General features: G+C 41.0%; 1 protein-coding gene across 1 annotated transcript in view; it reads right to left on the reverse strand.

Annotated features, from left to right (window-relative positions):
* Positions 1-19,898, reverse strand: part of SRGAP2 (SLIT-ROBO Rho GTPase activating protein 2) — a 244,821-nt gene that overhangs the window by 104,829 nt on the left and 120,094 nt on the right. The window contains exon 4 of the mRNA XM_015569435.1: positions 9,824-9,986. Coding sequence (XP_015424921.1) covers positions 9,824-9,986 — 163 coding nt within the window. The remainder of the gene's footprint in view (positions 1-9,823; positions 9,987-19,898) is intronic.

A 19,898-nucleotide genomic window follows, 5' to 3' on the forward strand; every position in this document is an offset into this window, starting at 1 on the left:
ATATTATATGATTTGACTTACATATTTTTTTAATAGACAGGCAAATACTTCTATTGTGCTAGAAGTCAGGATAGTGGCTACCTTTTAGGAGATAATGCATGGAAGGAGCCAAAGAAGGTAACTCATGAAATACTTAGTAACATTCTTTTCTTTACCTGGGTGCTAAGTACATAGTGGTTTTCAGTTTGTAAAAATTCACTGATCTGTGTACACTTTATAACCAGCATGTCAAACTCAAAGGCTAACACAGGCCAAATAAAGGGGGCATGCAGCCCGCGGCCATGAGTTTGACATGCTTGCTTTATGATGTGTACTTTTCTATGTATTTTAGATTCCCATAACAAGTTAAGGAAAAAAACCTGCAAAATATACATTAAAGATTAGAGAAAATATATTTAAGGCTTACTACAGTGTATAATATTTATAGTAGGCATTTCATAAAAGCTTGTTATCATCATCATCATCATCATCATCATCATCATCATACCATAGAGAGTTTTGAAAGATCTAAGTAGACCAAAGAGCAGCCTGAAAAGTCCTAAGCTCTCTGGGGCAAACCTTACTCTTCAATTTGATTTCAAGTGCATTTTGGCACCTAGCATGATGCTGTGTTTACAGTTGTCACTAAAATGCTTACTGACTACATGCTCTTTTAGTCTAGGGTTATATTTAAATACAAGGTTGTATTTGGACACTTTGGCTTTCTGTCCATTGCACCTCTCTTTCCCAGACTCCATCTATTTTCAAATTGTTCTTCAGATTCTTTTAATCATCTCTTGATTTATAAAGATTGATGTACCATTACACTATCAATCTTTTAAACATAGCACCTTACTTAGGCTCCTTCAAGAAGGTTAAATAGACACTGAGAACTAAAACACCAAAAAGGCAAACCTATAAACAAACCTAAGCAAAAGATTGCAGGCATCTTTGATGCACACATTCCCTCTGAACTGAATTTTTCTCAGTCCAAAAAAAGAAGCTAAGACCACCCAGAGAGAAGCCCAAAGGGAGAGGATACAGACGATGCTGACCTAGTGTCACAGACACCAAAGCGAAAATGCCAGGAACAGCACTAGCTGCAAAGCTCCCCTCAGTGTTGGCTTTGGCAGCAAACCTGATGCCCCTTATCAGCCGAGATACCTTTGAAGTAGCTGGCTGCCTTCCATCCCCTACTCAAATCAGCTCAGCTTCACATCCTATTCTTTTTTTCAAAGACGATCTCTTCATCAGATATGAAAGAATAAAGCTCAATTAATCAGAACAGATTTTTGCTACCAACAAGATAAAATGGGCAAATGGAGCCGCTGTCTGTAAAGCACTGCACAACGCTGTTGGTGAGCATGTTATGTGGAGGAAATTCAATCAATAACAGATAACTGAGTTCAATGGGGGAGGGGGAGTGATTGAAAAATCACTCACCTACTCCTTCTCCCAAAGACATCTCCAAACTAAACCCTTTCTCAAGAGAGCAGAACACACATTGGAAATCCATTCTCTGGGTCATTTCTTCTTTTCTTATTTATGACAACACCACAGCACATGCCTCCTTACAGAATCATCATCCTCTCTGCTCACATATGCCAAATAGCCAGACTCAGAGACTCCTAGGAAATCCTATTCCAGCCCAAAAGGGATTCACAGGTAGGCAGGGAACATTTACTGCTTTTAGTTTGAAATCTCCTTTGTCCTCTTTTCTAGCTAGACCCATTTCCTTGGTGCCAAAGGAAATCTAACTGGTCATGGCAATTCTCTTTTATTCCAGATATTGTATCATGACTGACCTACTAATGGGGAAAGGACATGTTTAACATCTGCGGGCCCTGGAGAAAAGTATTAATTGAGACTCTTACATTTCTTCCTTAGCACCTTCTTACATTCCCCACTTCCTGCAATATGACTTAATTTATCTGAAGCCAGACTCACCCTTTGTCACCCTCCAAGAATAAAGCAGAAAAACCACAATGGGTTGCCTAGACCCGTGGCTGGCAAACTGTGGCTCGTGAGTCACATGTGGCTCTTTGGCCCCTTGTGTGTGGCTCTTCCTACGCCTTAGGAGTACCTTAATTAAGTTAATAACAATGTACCTACCTATATAGTTGAAGTTTAAAAAATTTGGCTCTCAAAAGAAATTTCAATCGTTGTACTGTTGATATTTGGCTCTGGTGACTTAATGAGTTTGCCGACCACTGGGAAACCAACAAGACTAGATGCTCCAGTACTGTCTGTTGCAGGGGCAAACATGGTTCACATTCAGACAGGATCTTATGACTTCAGACGTGCTCTGTGCTCTTGGGCTTCCCAAAGGTGGAAACCAGAGTGTCTACAAGCAGTGGTTCTCACCCCTGGCCATGTGCCAGAATCATCGAGCCTCTAGCCCAGAGTCTGATTCAATTGTCTTGGGGGAGTGGGGGGGCTTGGTGTTGTATTTTTAAAAATTATCTGTTAAATAAGCTTTACTGGGGCATAATAAACAAACAGTAAAATTTATACATTTTAAGTATACAGTATGCTAAGCTTTGACAAATGCACATCCTCATGTAACCACAATCATAACTAAGATTGTATAATATTACCATAGCCATACAAGTTCCCTATATCCCTTTCCAGACCATCCCTCATCCACACAATGGCCTCAAGGCAATCGCTGATTTGCTTCCTATCAATTACAGATTAGAGTTATTCTTTCTAAAATTTCATATAAATGGACTCATATAGAATGTACTCATTGTGTCTGGCTTCTTTTTATAAGTATAATACTTGTAGATTCATTTACATTATTGTATCATCAACACTTTGTTCCTTTTTATTGCTGAGTAGTATTAATATATGGATATACCACCTATGTTTTCCCATTCATCTGTTGATGCATATTTGTTTCCATTTTGGGCTATTATGAATAAAATATTAGCTTCCTATGTCAGCCATAACAAATTACTGCAAACTTGGTTGCTTCAAACAACATACATTTTTTTTCTCTTACAGTTCTGGAGGTCAGAAGTCCAAAATGAGTGTTACTAGGCCAAAACCAAGGTATCAGCAGGTGTGATCCCTTAGGAGGCTCTCGTGGCGGCTGCGTTTCCTTGCCTTTTCCAGCTGCATTCCTTGGCTCCTGGCCTCTTCCTCCATCTTCAAAGTCAGGGGCCTGGCAGCTTCTCTCTGTGACTCTGCTTCTCTCTACTTCTATCGCATGGTCTTCTCCTCTTTGTCTGTAATTTCCCTCCATCTCCTACTTATAAGGACACTAGTGATTGCATTTAGGGCTCATCTGGATAATCAAGCATGACATCCCCATCATAAGATCCTCAAATTCATCGTATGTACAAAGTGTTATTTGCATAAGATAATGTCCACAGGTTCCAGATATTCGGACATGGACATCTTTGGGAAGGGGGGGCAGGGAGACCATTATTCAGCACACAACATTAGGAATATTCAGGTACGAGTCTTTGTTTTGTAGAGAGCGAGGAAGGAAGAGGGATAGAGAGAAGCACTGCTGAGAAAGAAACATCATCGGCTGCCTCATGCACTGGGGATCAAGCCCGCAACCCGGCATGTACCCTGACTAGGAATCGAACCAATGACCTCTTGGTTCATGGGTTGATGCAAAACCACTGAGCCACGCCAGCAGGGTAATCTTTTTAATTTTAACCATTCTAGTGATAAGCTATATATCTAGATATATGCTACACAGCATATCTCCTTATAGTTTTAATTTGCATTTCCCTGCTGACCAATGATACTAAGTATCTTATGTGCTTATTGGCCATTTATATATCTTCTTTAGTGAAGTGTCTTTTGAAATCTTTAGCTTACTTTTTTAAATCTGAGTAGCTTTTTTATTATTATTTAGTAATATGTATTATAAATATATTCTTCCAATCTGTGGCTTGTCTTCATTTTCTTAACAATGTCTTTCCAAAAGCAAAAGTCCAAGAATTGGTGAAGTCCAATTTATCTTTTTTCTCCTTTTATAGTTCATGCTTTTTCTATCCTAAAAACTCTTATCTATTCAAGGTTACAAAGATTTTTTTTTAAATGACTCTCACTAACAGGCAAAGTCGAGAGCTACTGGTCTATCAGGAATCTGACCTAGCTTTCTCAACTTAGCTTGGCTTTCTGCCACCGAACCTCAGGATAACAAAGGTCAGACAGGAGTACAGTTAGCTGGAATACTGCAAAAAAGGATGCAACTGAGAGTCTTGGGACAATTGACCAGCTTCCAAACCTACATGGGAGCAAACTGTCCAGGGCTAAAAACAGTGACTTGAAAAGCAAAGTCCAGGTACTTTTAAGTGTGTGCCAGCTAAGTGAAAGAAGGAAGAGAGAATAGGACTGTTCTCTCCTCTCTGAGAACAAGCACACCCAAGTTTATCTGAGTTTATGCTGAGAAAGTGGGGAAAATTATTTGTAGTTTTGGTGGGATTCTTTAGAACGTGCCTCTCAGAGACAACATGGAACCGGAGTGTTTGACAGTGAGCGTTTGGCCACCGTTTTAAGCCACTGCATTAAAAGATGAAGGTGGCAGCAATAATATTTGCCCAAACCTGGGTTCCAACAGGCGTTAGACAGACGGAGCTTTCATTACACGAGAGGAGATGTCAGGAGCACCAAATGGGCTCAATTTCCCCCGGAGTCCTCAACAAAGTGGGTCTGTTTCTAAGCTGTGGACAGGAGGCTACTTTCTCCAGATGTTATATTTAGCTAAAGGAATCCACCATGGTTTCATGCAAGTGTAAAATATGTCCCAGCAAACATAACCACAAACCAGAGGCCCAGCAGGGAGCATCCCTTAAGGACGTTCAGTAGCATAGAGGGGTCAATTGTACAGCCACCCTGACATCCCCAAATTAGCTGAGCTAGCTGTGGGCTAGATATTTGGCCAGTTCTTACATTTAATGAGTCTTTGTTTCTCTCTTACTAGACATTGTGCCCCGAGGGAGAAAAATACCGCTGCCCTATTTCCCTCTCAACTTCCAGCTGCCTGCCCAGACACCAGGTAGAAGAAACAGCCCCATGTTGATGTTTAACACCTCCATACCCTTTGAAGGTTTGTGTTTAAGAGAAAAGGTTAGATTAATTCTGTAACCAAGTGAAATACCTGGATTCAACAGAAAAGAGTAAGAAAATCTGAAACACCCTCTACTCTGCACACCATACCTAGATCCTAATGGAACTCGTACATAGAAACCTTGAGTTCTAGAGACAAATATCTAGATTTAAATACCAGCTTCACCTTTTTTTTTCTTCTTAATCTCTCTAAGCCTCAGTTTTCTCCTTCATAAAATAGGGATAATAGTACTATTTACCTTATAGAATTATTATAAGGATTAAAAAAGGTAATGTATTTAAGGTGTTTAACATTGTACCTGGCACATAAGATTTCAAAAAATGTTGGTTTTTGAAATTCACCTGTGCCAGTGAATCAAGTTTTATAGATTAAAAAGAGGAAGGAGGAGGAAGAGAAAAAGGAGGAGGAGGAGGAGGAGGAGGAAGAAGAGAAAAGGAGACAACCCATGTTTTTTGCCACTGGTGAACAGATTCACATTTGTGAATTTTCATAGGTATCCATAGCTGACTCAGAAATAAAGGTGTTCTTTCTGAAGTTGGTGTCTCTTTTGCTGCTGGAACCAAATTTACAGGTAAAAGAAAAATACACATTTTACACATGTGTATTCCACTTCGGCATCTCTTGGCTGCTGGCCTTTACAGATAACAGAATCTGAGTGCTGCATTCCCTGAGAAATGTAGTCTTCCATTGCTTAAGCTAGCCCCCTCCATACCCACATCTACTCTTGTTTGTCCTTATCTCAGGGACTGCAACTAACCTGTCAGAATTTCACAAAGGTCACCAACAACTGGAAGAAAGCCCCCCGTGTAGAATACCGTCGTCATCATAGAATTACAGTATATTAGACTTCAAAAGCAGCATGGAGATCACACAGCCTAACTCTTTAAAAAACAAAAACAAAAACACTTCCGGGAACTGAGGCTCAGAAAGGGGAAGTAACCAGCCAAGGCCTTGGAGTTACTAGCAAAGCTGAGCCTGAGGGAAAAGGTTACTTGGAAAAGGCCTCAGCTTGGAGAGCACAGCCACGCCTTGGGAGCTTCACATAGCTGACAGGGTAGCTGGGTACATTCTTTAGTTCTCTTATCTGATTACTATATCTTAAGCAGTGGGATTCTAATTCTTCCTGTGCAACATACTCTAACCAAAAGAGATGAAGAAACCAAGGTATGGAGGGAGAATGCTTCTGTGTCCATTACTAGAAAGCAGAGAGGCTCACACCCAGCCAAACCAGAATTCATCTATGTTAAAAATATATTCATATTTTTATTGATTTATAGAGAGAAATAAAGGGAGAGAGAGAAACATCAATGTGAGAGCGGAACATCATCATCTGCCTCCTACACACCCCTATAGGGGATTGAGCCGACAACATGGGCATATGCCCTGACCTGAATAGATTTGGCAACCTTTGGGTGCACGGGGCAATGCCCAATCAACCGAGCCCCACTGGCCAGGGCAAATGAATCTATGACTTAATTGATAAAAATTTATCAAGATCTCTATGATCTGTAACTATAAACAACTATATGACTAAACCTCATAAACAAAGGTTGAATGAGGGAAACCAGACAGAAAAGATACACTCTGTATGGATCTATTTATATAAAGTGTGAAACCAATGAAAACGAATCTCTGCTATTCAATGTCAGGACAATTGTTATCCTTGGGTTTTGGGACTTGTCTCCTCCTAACTCTTTAATGACTAGAAAGAAGCATGGGGGAGGGGTGCGGTGCTTCTAGGGTACTGAAATATTCTGTTTCTTGATCTGGGAGCTAGTTACCAAATATGTTGTTTATAAAAAATGCATTTAGCTATAAGCCTAAATGTGTAATTTTCTTCAATAAAATGTAATACATAGATAATGCAATAAAGTGTGAGTAATTAGAAATTCTTTCTTATACCCCCAGCATAGAAATGCCCGGCTTAAGTAGATGAACTCGGAGACCATTGCTAGGAATATTATTCACAAGTGGATTTTCCTACTAAAGGGCAAGTGTCTTGTATACATGCCATTCAGCTAGGACTTTAGTAAAATGTGAAGGGCACCTGAGGAACCAGGGACATTCATGGTTTGGGTAACTGGCTGCCTTCAACATAAACATCTCTGAGATCTGGAAGGGCTACAAGACTCTCATCTTGGTTCTCCCCTAAACTTCTAAAGCTGGGAGAAAAGGGAGCTGAGAGATTGGGTGACATCTAGATAACTGACCATCTCTCACAAAAATTTTTTCTCAGGTGAACACAGCAAACAGAAGAGAAAACTATCAGTCACCCCCTTTCCTTCTCAAGGTGGCTAAAGTGGCTGTCCAGGGCATAAAGAAGAGCTGAAGTAGTATCTGATTACTATCAAGGTTCCACCTAAATAAGTTTTAAATTTTTATAATAAAAATTGTATCTATTAAAGGTGTATAACAATGATTTTATATACATACTAGAGGCCTGGTGCACAGATTCATACACATTGAAAGGAAATTAATTAGAAGAAATATTTTAGAGGCCTAGGAGGGACTGCAAGAGATTGGCTCCAGGGCGTGTCCAGCCTGTCTTGCCCAGTCCCAAACGGCCGGACCCCAGCAGCAAGCTAACCTACCGGTGGGAGCTTCTACCCCTTGGTGATCAGTGCACATCATAGTGACAGGGTGATCCGCTGCCAGTTGTTCCACTGTTCGGTCTATTTGCATATTAGGGTTTTATTGTATAGGATAAAATAATTTCCATAATCAGGCTAATTAACATATCTGCTCACATAGTTACCTTTGTGTGTATGAAAAGAGCACCTGAAATCTGCTCTTTTAACTTATTTCCAGTATTCAATACAGTATTATCAACTACTAGCGGCCCGGTGCACAAGATTCGTGCACGGGAGGAGGGGTGTGGGAGGTTCCCCTCAGCTGGGCCTGTACCCTCTCGCAATCCGGAACTCCTTGGAGGATATCTGACTGCCGGTTTAGGCCCAATCCCTGCAGTCGGGCATCCCTCTCGCAATCCGGGACCGCTGGCTCCTAACCGCTCACCTGCCTGATCACCCCTAACCACTTGCCTGCCTGCCTGCCTGATCGCCCCTAACTGCTCACCTGACGTCGGAAAGGTTGTTCGGCTGTCCAGTCTAATTAGCATATTACACATTTATTATTATAGATAGTCATTCATTTTTGTCATATATACACATCACTAATTTGTTGCAGAATAATTCAAATAATGACAAGCAAGCTACAGCAGATGCTAAAAGCTATGAGTAGATGGTGAAAAGTATCCTTGCCCCTAAATGAAGCACGGCCCCAACCACAGCACAGCCAGGCCACTAAATACAACCAGAGAGATCTGGAGGAAGTTATCTTTCTCTCCCCTCTTTTCACTGTCAAATGTTATACCCTTAATATACTGTCTCTAAGACACAGGGAAAGACCCCTTCACAGATGCAACTATGTAGTTGGAAGATTCTAAATAATTTATTTTTTCATGCTGTTTAAACAGAAGAAATCAGTTCTAATACCAATCCTACTGAGATCTGGAAAACTTCCTAACGTTAAGAATTGGAAAACTGCCCTGGCCAGTGTTGCTCAGTGATCAGAGCTTCGGGCCATGCGCTGAAGGGTCTTGGGTTCAATTCCCGGTCCAGGGCTCACACCTGGGTTGCAGGTTCGATCCCTGGCCCTGGTCGAGTGTGTATGGGAGGCCACCACTTGTTGTATCTCTCTCACATCGATGTTTCTCTTTCTCTATCTCTACTTCTCTCTAAAAATCAATGGAAAAAATATATCCCTGGTGGAGGATTAACAACAACAACAAAAATTGGAAAACCAAGAGCTATAGCTGATCACAGTCCTATTGACTAAAATCCTTTCTCTCCCAGCCTCAAATTTTAACACTGAATTTTGTCAACTGGAAACCAATGAATTCCAGATATAGAAAACAAATAAAATAGCCCTATATAGATTCTTTACACCTATAACTTGTGTTAAGATTATTTGCTTTCTGAAATATCATCTGTGGATCTCAGGTCTCAGTGTTAGACATGGTATATCATGTACAATGATTGGGGCCTTTGCCACCATTTGTTACCAAAATTCATGAATAAATGACTCCATTGAGAGTTCAGGTTGAGAGAGCTAAGTAAAGAAGTTTCTGGCTTTCCAAGAGATAGTTCCACTACTGACAGGTAAGGTGAACTTGCCATAAATTTCTTAAGATTATCACAATTATTTTTGAGTCTTTCCTTGGTCAATTTTTTTTAACTTGTATCCAAGTTATTAGAACAAACAAATGAGCCTCAAAAAGCATTCAGAACTTAAAGAAAAGATATGTCATGATAAGAAAGACCAAATTCATAAGTTCCCCTTGGACAAGATAAGAACTTGGAAAGAGAACTAAACCAAAAACATAAATATATGAATTTGCTAAATGGACTAGAAGAAAAAAAACATGAAGTGACACGGAAGGTCCCTGAATCTTAACAGCTTCACAAATCACGTATGGAAATCGACTAACCATAATTAACACATGCAGATTATGAATTATGCTGCCAATCCAGAGGTTATACCTGGCAAATGGTTACTTTCCTGGCCCTACTATTAATTCAGCTCAGAAGGAAAGAAAAGAATGTCAATTTAATATTCTGCCTCCATGAGTATATGATATGGAATGACCAATTTCAAGTCTTATACGTGGGACAATAAGATATTCTTTCTCTTATTTACAAAACTGTGTCATTGCTCCACCCAACTAGCTTATGACTATAAACAGCTACATACCTTTTTAAAGAGTCTTCCTGAGTCCTCGCTGACTTGAACAAATCGAGGAATGATGTTATTCAAGTAGATGTCACTCAGGGTGGTGTGGTCCCTGCTCTCCCGCTTCACCTGGTTTAAGAGGAGATTCCAGCAGTTGACTGGAGAGAGAACATTCTGATCCTTCCTGCAGAGAAACAGCAAGAAAAAAAAATCATTGTTAGTAAGCAACCAGGACCAACATCTGTGACTACAGTCCACATCACAAAATCACAGTGATCAAAGCCATGCCAGAAATACCGTTATTTTCCCTGCACTCTGCACCTCTCGTATTCTGTTTTCCTAACAACTCAATGGAGAAAAGGGAGAAAATGAGGATAATGATAAGGAGAGGGAAGGAAGAGGAAAGAAGAGAAGGAGGAGGAGAAGCAAGATTATCTGTTGAATATCTACTATGTTTTAGGAACTTGGGTGACTGTTTTATGTGCATTATTTCATCTAAGCTCCATCATTTCATTGTAAAAAAACAAACAAACCCCAAACATAAATATATGAATTTTCAAAATGGACAAACACTACCATTATCTCCATTTTACTGAGTAGAAAACTTATCCACAGCTAGTAAGAAGGAATCATGCAGCTAGTAAGATGAAGTCAGGGACTAGAACCACAATTCTGTGTTGTTTGACTAGAAAAAGCTCTAGGTTGTCTCACGCCAAGGCCATTCCCTTGGCCACTAAGTCATCTGGTATGCATCTAGGGTTAGAGACAAAAAGTTAGAGACTTTGTCTAGAGACAAAAATTATTAGAGCAATACAGACTAAACGCCCACACACTTACCTATTGCAGAATTCCATGAATACAACATTAGAGGCAATTGCCATGAAAAAGTCACTAAAAACTCTTCAGTTCCATAGAACACATCTAAGGAAGCTTTGGTTTCACTGATTGAGCCATTATCTCATGTCCCATATTCCCTAGAGTACAATCATTCCCAGAACACATGTATTCCTACAACTTCTACAGCCTGAGTACAACAGTAAAGTGCCAAACCTAGATGTTCATTTCTAATGAAAGCAATGTGATCTGAAAGAATTATTTTCTACTCGGTTCACAGGACTAATTTAAGCAACAGAAAGTTCTGCATCTGTAACTTGGATCTCTTTAAGGAGAAAAACAGAAAGTAGGGGTTGCTTGAGGTCCTATTTATCAAGGGCTTACTATGTATTTAGCGCTTAGCTGGGCCCCATGGCTGATGTTATATAACTTGAACCCTACAAAAGCCTGGTGAAATGGGTGTAACTAACTGCATTCAGCAGAAGAGGAAAGTTGGACTAAGAAAGGTTAAATCTCGCCCTAACCGATTTGGCTCAGTGGATAGAGTGTCAGCCTGCAGACTCAAGGGCCCCAGGTTTGATTCCGGTCAAGGGCATGTACCTTGGTTGCAGGCACATCCCCAGTGGGGAGTGTGCAGGAGGCAGCTGATCAATGTTTCTCTCTCACCGATGTTTCTAACTCTCTATCCCTCTCCCTTCCTCTCTGTAAAAAAATCAATAAAATATATATATTTTAAAAAAGGTTAAATATCTTGGTCAAGGTCACATAGCTAAACAGTGGCAATTCTGAAATTAAAAACAAAGCCTTATAATTTCAAAGAGAATCTGCTTAATCACGACAAAGAATCATTTTCCTGTTTATTCTCTTACCCGTCCCTCCAGTCCAACTCTCAGAGCAAAGAAAGTGGCTTGAGTGTGGTTTGACTTAGTCAGCACTGCCTCCATTCAGGGCTGGAGGGTGCCAGGCACCTGTGATTTGTAGAGTATGGAATCCAACTTAGAAGGGCTTTCCCAATTCTGTTATGAGGAAACTATTGACAAATAATCACGCCAAACCTGCTTTGGCTTCAGTTCCCTGCAGTAGGCATCATCACAGTGTCTCATGGGCTGCCAGGTGAACTTCACTGTATACAAACTTGGGAATAAAGAATCAATGCATGTATCTGAACTTCTGAGCAATGTGCTATTGGTTAGAATGGATGTTGTTCTGTACGAATAGCTTTTAATTCCAGCCTGTGTGCCTCCTTCAGTAAAACTGTTTGGGTGAGCATATGACTTCATACATAGTGGTCAAGTTTAACTACATCCCACAGAAGGCTCAGGAGCCCATTCTATAGACCATGGTTGGGTAGAGAGAATAGTCATGCTCATTATCATCCTGTCTCATTATCAATTGCAACGTTTCTTATATACTTTTGGGATTATCCAGTTAATATTTATGAAAGTGAGTGAGAATAGCTGGTAGGCAATATTAATTAAAACAAAATTATCATTTTTTAAGCACCTAAATCAATTTAAAGCTATTTCAAACAACTCATTTGTGTGAATTAGTAGTTTCTTGATATTGGGCAACCCAAATCAGAACCAGAAATAACTTGGATGCTGAAACTGACATAAAACTGCAACTCTGATTCATAATCCCAATGTCAATCAATATTTTGGGTTCATAAACACAGTCTCGTGTGCTCACTGGTAGACTCTGTAATAAAGGCTTCTTATAAATTTCCACTTTAAAAGTAGATTTACACTAGTAAATCTGTTGCATATACGGGGGTTTACGCAAGATTTTTATTTTTAAAAAGGAACCTGTGGCTTTAAAAAACAGTATTAGACACTTTTCTTTTAGCAGTTCCCATCTCTTTTACTAATACTGTAGTTTCTCATATAATGTATTTGGTTCTTTGAGTTTGTATGCTTTTTCAGACTAGATTCCTCTTCAACTGAGGTGTTTTAATTAATTCATTTATTTGTTTTGGGAAGGTGGTGGTGCAGGAGAGGGGAAAGGCATGCTGTAGAAGAAACACAAATACACTGTAGAGACAATTTTCCCAGCCAACACGAACAAAGATGAAACACACTTCAGGCTGGAAAATAAGCGAGGCCCCGAGACGTGATTTCATGGGGAGCCTATTAAGGTTCTGCTAGAGTGGTTTCCTGCTTTAGCAGCTTTGCAGCCTTATTTTATTTGGGGCTGCTGGAGCCAGGGGAACTTCGTTTGGTGAGGAGATTGAAATTTGCCTTTATATCTTTTCCATCTATCGTTTGTTTGTACAGTTTCTTTACTTTCCCCGCCCCCAGAGTCTTAGGTTGTGTAATACTTGGGCATTTAAAGAAAAAGGTCTACATCCCTTAGGAATGTGCTGAACAGCTGCAAACCTCCTCAAACACTAATCCCTAAAAAGCAGACAAAATATCCAGAAGTGTTTTTCTTGCTTAAAAAAAATTTTTAGGAGGAAGATCAAAAAAGCATCATACTGTACTTGAGAGGAGATGACTCTGGAGTCCAAACAAAGGAGACCAGAAAGCCGACTAAGCATGCACTGAAAGAAATAACCTGCACAGCTCCATCGTTAGCTTCAAATACATTCGCCCAGTTTTTCTCTTCAACTTAGATTATTCATGGATGTTCAACACACTTGGCAACCAATGCTCAAAGGGATTTCTCTCGAATATCTAGGGGGAAGATCTCCACAAAAGTCCAAGTTGGCTTGTATTACACTTCCCTTTTTTGCGCTTCCCTCTGTTCGGTTTCAGCTATCTCACCTGTGAAATGGACACATCCCTATCTGTGTCCATCTAGCTGCCTAAAGATCTTCAAAGCAGGACCCTAGGAGCTCTGCTGGCCCAAGGTGCCATTTAATTAGTAATTGCTATGTTCATAGCTCTGCAGATGGGCTGTGTGACACAAGTTTGGCATCACTGAGTGGCTTGAGCTTCTGTATTGCTCTAGTGAAGAATGTTTCCCTTTGGGCCAACAGTGTCTGTCCGACTTGCCCACCTCACAGGTCTGTTGCGTGGCTCAAATGAGATGGTGGATGCAAAAGAATTACATCAACAGTAAAACACTATACAAATGCGAAAAAAAATTATTAGTTTTATTTCCAAACAAACTAGGACTCAGCTTTCATCATCTTCCAACATGCTCCTCACCCGGCCCTGGGCCAAGGCCAAGAGTGCTGCTGAAAACGAACAGCCCTCGGCAAATAATGTTCGGGATAAGACAGCAGCAACAGGCAATTAACCAAGCAGCTGTGGTCTCTGGGAAGACGTGAGGGAGATGCGAATGGGAGAGCAGAATCTAATCTTCCACTGTCCTTCCCCTGAGGTGGGACTGCTCGGCCTGCCTTCCGCACAGGGATTGTGAGCTGAGGCCCACAGGAAGGAGGAGCCAGAGGGAGCCCAGAGAGCCAGCACCCGGGGCTTCAGCAACTTCTGCTGAGCCCCCTTTTTCAGAATTCCTTTCAAAACTGCTGGTCTGAATACAGAGATGGCAAATATTAGTACTAATACGTCTAAGGATATTGTTTCTCATTTTAAAAAGTAGACATAGCCCTAGCTGGTGTGGCTCAGTGGATAGAGCGTCAGGCTGCGGACTGAAGGGTCCCAGGTTCAATCCCAGTCAAGGGCATATGCCTGGGTTGCAGGCTCGATCCCCAGTAGGGGGTGTGCAGGAGGCAGCCGATCAATGATTCTTTCTCATCATTGATGTTTCTATCCCTCTCTCCCTCTCCCTTTTTCTCTGAAATCAATAAAAATATATTTAAAAAACAAGATTAAAAATAGACATATATATGTGATGATAGATAAAATAAAAAATGAGCTAAAGACACCATTCAGCATATGTTATTGAGCATCCAACCATAAGGAGGATAAGAAGAAGGTACATACATAATAGAAACGATCATTTAGTGATGGTTGGACAGGGAACTTGTGACAAGGCCCAGGCTGGATTTGTAAACCTAAATTCCTTCCTGGCACCTTGATTAAAATGAAGTGAAGTGACGCAGCCTAAGAGATTATTTTATTCAGATGAGTGTTATTAGTTTTCCTGGCTTATTTTCTCTATTATGCATTTTGCTGATGCTGACAGAAGCAGACGGGCCGGATGGAGAGGCAAAGCCGCAGCGGATTAATGGTTCGACAGTGCCATGCATAAAATCAGACCCTTTGCTGACCCAGATAAGCCAGAGGATGGATTGGATTTGCTGGGGAAGGTGTTAAAAAAAGAGTGTGTGTGTGGGGGGGTGTCTCCAAGGTGGAAAGTGACTTGAAAAAGATTCTTCCTGTAATGGTAGCTGCTCGGTTGTGTGACCCAGTAGTACATAAGCAGCCTAAAGGCATCTTTCAAAGACAGGCAGGCGGGCGGGCAGGCGGGCAGGGAGCAGGCAAGCATACGTCTCTGGGCTTATCACAGCTCAGGCTTCTGCTTTGACAGCAATGAGCTCAGAATTCTAAGACGGAACGATAAAAGGGCGAAAGGCAAAAATGTATATTCTATGTATGGAGAAATGAGCTTTCAAGTTTTCAGGGCAAGTTAATACCACAAATTGTCTTCAGTAGCCTGGACAGATGATTAGAAAGGATTCAAGCAGTGGTGTACCCACCTTACTCAAAATAGTCTAAGTTGTCCCCTATAATCAGGTTTGGGGGAAGAGCTGTATGGAAATGGAATTCTTGTGGCTCTGGGTTAGTTCCAGGGAATCCAGACACGCCCTTAGGATAATGGCATGTCCAAGAGCTGGGAGCTTAGGAATCTGCTTTGAAGTTAAGAACTGGAGCAGCTCCGTGTTTGACATTTTAATAATGTCAGCACCGTGTCTGACATTTCCTGAATGATGGCAGGACCAAGATTCCTCTGGGTTAGGTAGGGAATGAGAGTGGTTCCCAAATCTGAGCCATTGTAGACTCTAACCAGAAATGTCTCCATCAATTCATGTCAGGTAAGAGACTTTGTCTTCCCTTCAACCACCCCCACCCCACCCCACGTTCTTGGCAGGGAGAGAGGTTGGAGGTTCTTCAAATCACTTGAGATCTATGTACTTGGCATTGTTCTGGGCAAAAGGGATAAAGGGAACAACATTCTTGTTTCTGACCTGCTTCTCTCATGTTTGCAGATCTCCTGGATCCGAGACGTGACTTTTCTGCCTCTAGGCTATCTGTCGGCTACAACCTACATCTTATCCTGGTCTTGATGCTTGTGTGTACACTAGCTTGAATGGCCCATTGTGAAACCCAGCCCTCTCTATGACTTCTGCCAACCTGGAACCCTCCCTTCGTTTACAGCCATGTCTTGCCACTAGCATTCTCAGAGCTACAGGGAGATATAAACAAAAGGCTAGTTAACTCTCCTTGTGTGCTCTGGGTACAATCTAAATGCTAGAGAACAAGCACTATGCACTCTACCCCTATATGATCTAGAGAACTAAGGGCCTAGAAATTTATTTATTAAAATTTCCCCCAAAACACCCCTGAAAGTAGGCTGTGATCATTATCAAAAGGTTTCAGCTAATTCACTTAATTAAAATAAAACATCATAGCATGAGCAAAAGATATAACAAAGGTATGACTGACACCCCATAAATAATTACAGCACATGACAAATATACAGAGAAAAAAATACACACAGGTGTGTCAGTCGATTTTTTAAATGAATGAAATCTTAGGAGATGACTGATAGCCAGTCTGGCTCAGCCCTGATAGTTCTTGCTAGAGAAATAAATGCCGGTCTGTGCCAATCTGAAATGACGTCACTCAGAAATTCACACACTTATTTTCAAAGCAGTAACCACTACCTTGGGAGCATGCAGCTCCCTGGCACCAGGCACAAGCTGAGTAGTTTGATCTACAGCCAGCAACTCCTCCTGCCTGGCAAATGGTACTTAAGCCTGCCAAGTACGAACAAGCCACCTTGGAAGAGAGGATATCCCTAAGATTCAGACCACCCCCTCCTGAATATAGCTATTAACGGTACAATGAGTTCCCTTACATGGTTCATGATAACAATGAGAAAAGAGGAATAAAGTAATATAACTTGATTCTGTAAAACTATAGAGCTAAAAGGGATGAAGTCTAAATAGTCACCAGATCTGCTGCATTATCATTTCTCATGTGTCACTTTGATATTTATTCTGCCTTTCTAGAAGGGAGTCTTTTGAGGACAGGGTATATGTTGGAATATTCAATGAACATCTATCACCAAGAATGGGTGGGAACTTAATCAGCATTGACTAATGACAGATGCCATAACTACAGAAATCCTGTAAGTGTTGAGCACAGTAAGACAATTCATTTAATGAATAGTTAATATCTTCAGCCTCCATCAATCTTGTCCAATCAACTGTTGCAGGACGTATCTGGGTGGCTGTTGAGTGACTGGATTTGTACACCCATTGGTTTATGTGTTCTAAATTAGAGCATATTATTAACCACTTTGATGCTTTTCTGGCAAAATGTTAAAGAGTTAGAGTAAGAGATGCCCTGGTCAATTTCCAGGTTAGTAGGTTACTGAGTTCTACAGGTCAGGAATCTGGATGGCACCCACCCACCCCAGCAAGGTGATCCTCTGTGAAAAGCATCCTGAACCATGCATACTAGTCTTAGTTTTGCCACTTACTAGCCAAGTAACCTTGGATAAGTCACAGATGCACTCTGGGCCTCAGTCCTTCTTCATGTGCTTAAAATGATAACTGAAGACCGCCTACCTTCCCTGCCTAACTCATATGGATACTATGAAGACCAAAATCAACCCAAGTGATGACCACAAAAAAAACACTTCATAAACACTAAAGAGTCCTACACTTATAAATCAATATCGCCATCATTTACTATTGCTATAACCATTATTATTACTTGACAGTCCACACAATGTATTTACACCCACCAAAAAAAAGAAAAAGAAGTTAGAGAGTAATGGCTAAAAAGACAAACATGTCCCCAAATTCCCAGGCCTTATTACTCAAGTTTGTAATCAACTTGCTTTATACATTTCATACTTCATCAGTGCACTAAATATTGCTTTTAACTTATCTGGTTCTCTGGAAATTATCAAACTCAGTGAATCTCCTGTGTCCAACCTAGGACAGGCTGTAAAGAGAAGACTTTTAAAGTGCACAAGGAAAAGCAGGAAGGAACAAAAAATAGAATCACACAATTTCAGAGCCAGCAGGGTTAACAGGGACTTTAATTTTAAGATGATTTAGAGTCTAGACTAGCCGTGGGCAAACTACGGCCCGCGGGCCAGATCCAGCCCGTTTGAAATGAATAAAACTATTGAAAAAAAAAAGACCGTACCCTTTTATGTAATGATGTTTACTTTGAATTTATATTAGTTCACACAAACACTCCATCCATGCTTTTGTTCTGGCCCTCTGGTCCAGTTTAAGAACCCATTGTGGCCCTCGAGTCAAAAAGTTTGCCCACCCCTGGTCTAGACCAAATTTGTCATTTTATCATTTTTTTACTAGAGGCCTGGTGCATGAATTTGCATACACTGGAGGGGGTGGTCCCTCAGCTTGGCCTGCCCCCTCTTACAGTCTGGGAGCCCTCAGGGGCGGGAGGCAACCCGACGATTAGGTCTAGAAATATCAATGGTGAGAGAGAATCATTGATCGGATGCCTCCTGCACACCCTCCACTGGGGATCGAGCCCTGACCGGAACAATGACCTCCTGGGTCATAGGTTGACACTCAACCACTGAATCACACCACGTGGGCTAAACTTTTCATTTTCTAAGTGAGAAAATTGAGGCTTAGGGAGCCTAAATTCACACAGATAGTAGGGTAGCAAGACAAGAACCCAGGACTCCCTGACCAGCAATCATTTTCTTACTTCATTGTGGTTGTAGCTCAATTTCAACAAAGAGCCCTTAGCATCTATAAAGCCCTGGTGCTGAAAGAGTTAATAGACAATGCTCAGAGCACAGAGCTATTCTAAGACAACACATAACAGGAACACCAAGGGTCCATGAACTCAGAGGGAGCAAAACTGCTGGTGTCTAACCGGAAAGCATGTTGACACAAAGCCTGTGGTTACACATGAAAGGCAAGTAAATGAGAAAAGCAGTCTTGATCCCACCCCATTCTAATTTGGGACTGGCTCTGGGCACCTATTGGAGGGCTGGGCCACACCCCAGCCACTTTGTAAAATGACCCTTCAGTTCTGTGGCCTCAGTTAACTCCTTCTCTGCCTTCACAGGGACCATAACAAATATTTTTTTAAAAGACTATCAAGGGATATCAAGATGAAGGGATGAGCATGGGTAATTGGGGTCATTCTGAAACGGGAAGATTCTCTGTGTGGATTCAGATGATACCTACTAGTATCAACCATCTCCGAGCAGTGAGTGATCTGAAGCCTTGCACAGCCAGGCTCCGAAGTCTGTAAGAGAGTAGTTTCTCTATATGAATTCACTTTGCATCACTATCACCTGAAGCAATTGTTTAACATTATACTTCGCCCTGGCGGGGTAGCTCACTTGGTTAGCGCCTCATTCCGTTACGCCAAGGTTGCAAGTTCGGGCACTTAAAAGAATTAACCAATGAGTGCAGAAATAAATGCAACAACAAATCAATGTTTCGCTCTCTCAAATCAATAAAAAATATTTTTTAATTCTATTTCTCTAGAGGTGGAGTGATGCTCTGAAATCTGCATTTTACATATGCATCCCAGGTAATTTTAGGCATACCAGAATTCTAAGAACCAATGCTTTTAAAGCAATGTTTTTCAAATTATATAATACAATCTACTAATGGGGCTTAAAAAATCAATTTAGCAAGTCACCATCTAGCATTTCTAAAATGAAACCAAGTGGAATAGAATAATACAGAACAAAGTAGAAAATATCAGTACAGCCTGGCAGGTGTGGCTCAATGGTTGAGTGTCGATCTATGAACTAGGAGGTCACGGTTCGATTCGTGGTCAGGGGACATGCCCAGATTCTGGGCTTGATCCCCAGCGTGGGGCATGCAGGAGGCAGCCGATCAATTATTCTCTCTCAGCATTGATGTTTCTCCTTCTTTCTCTCCCTCTTCCTTCCTCTCTGAAATCAATAAAAATATATTTAAAAGAAATATCAGTACACCATATAGAGTAAAGATCTATAGGTATTCTTTTGCGAAAATACTATGCCACTGTAAAAAAGAAGAAACGTTTACCATTTGCAACAGCATGGATGGAACTGGAGAGCATTATGCTAAGCGAAATAAGCCAGTTGGAGAAAGATAAATATCACATGATCTCACTCATATGTGGGATATAATGATCAA

The sequence above is a fragment of the Myotis davidii genome, unplaced genomic scaffold (assembly GCF_000327345.1).
Source record: "Myotis davidii unplaced genomic scaffold, ASM32734v1 scaffold710, whole genome shotgun sequence".
NCBI lineage: Eukaryota > Metazoa > Chordata > Mammalia > Chiroptera > Vespertilionidae > Myotis > Myotis davidii.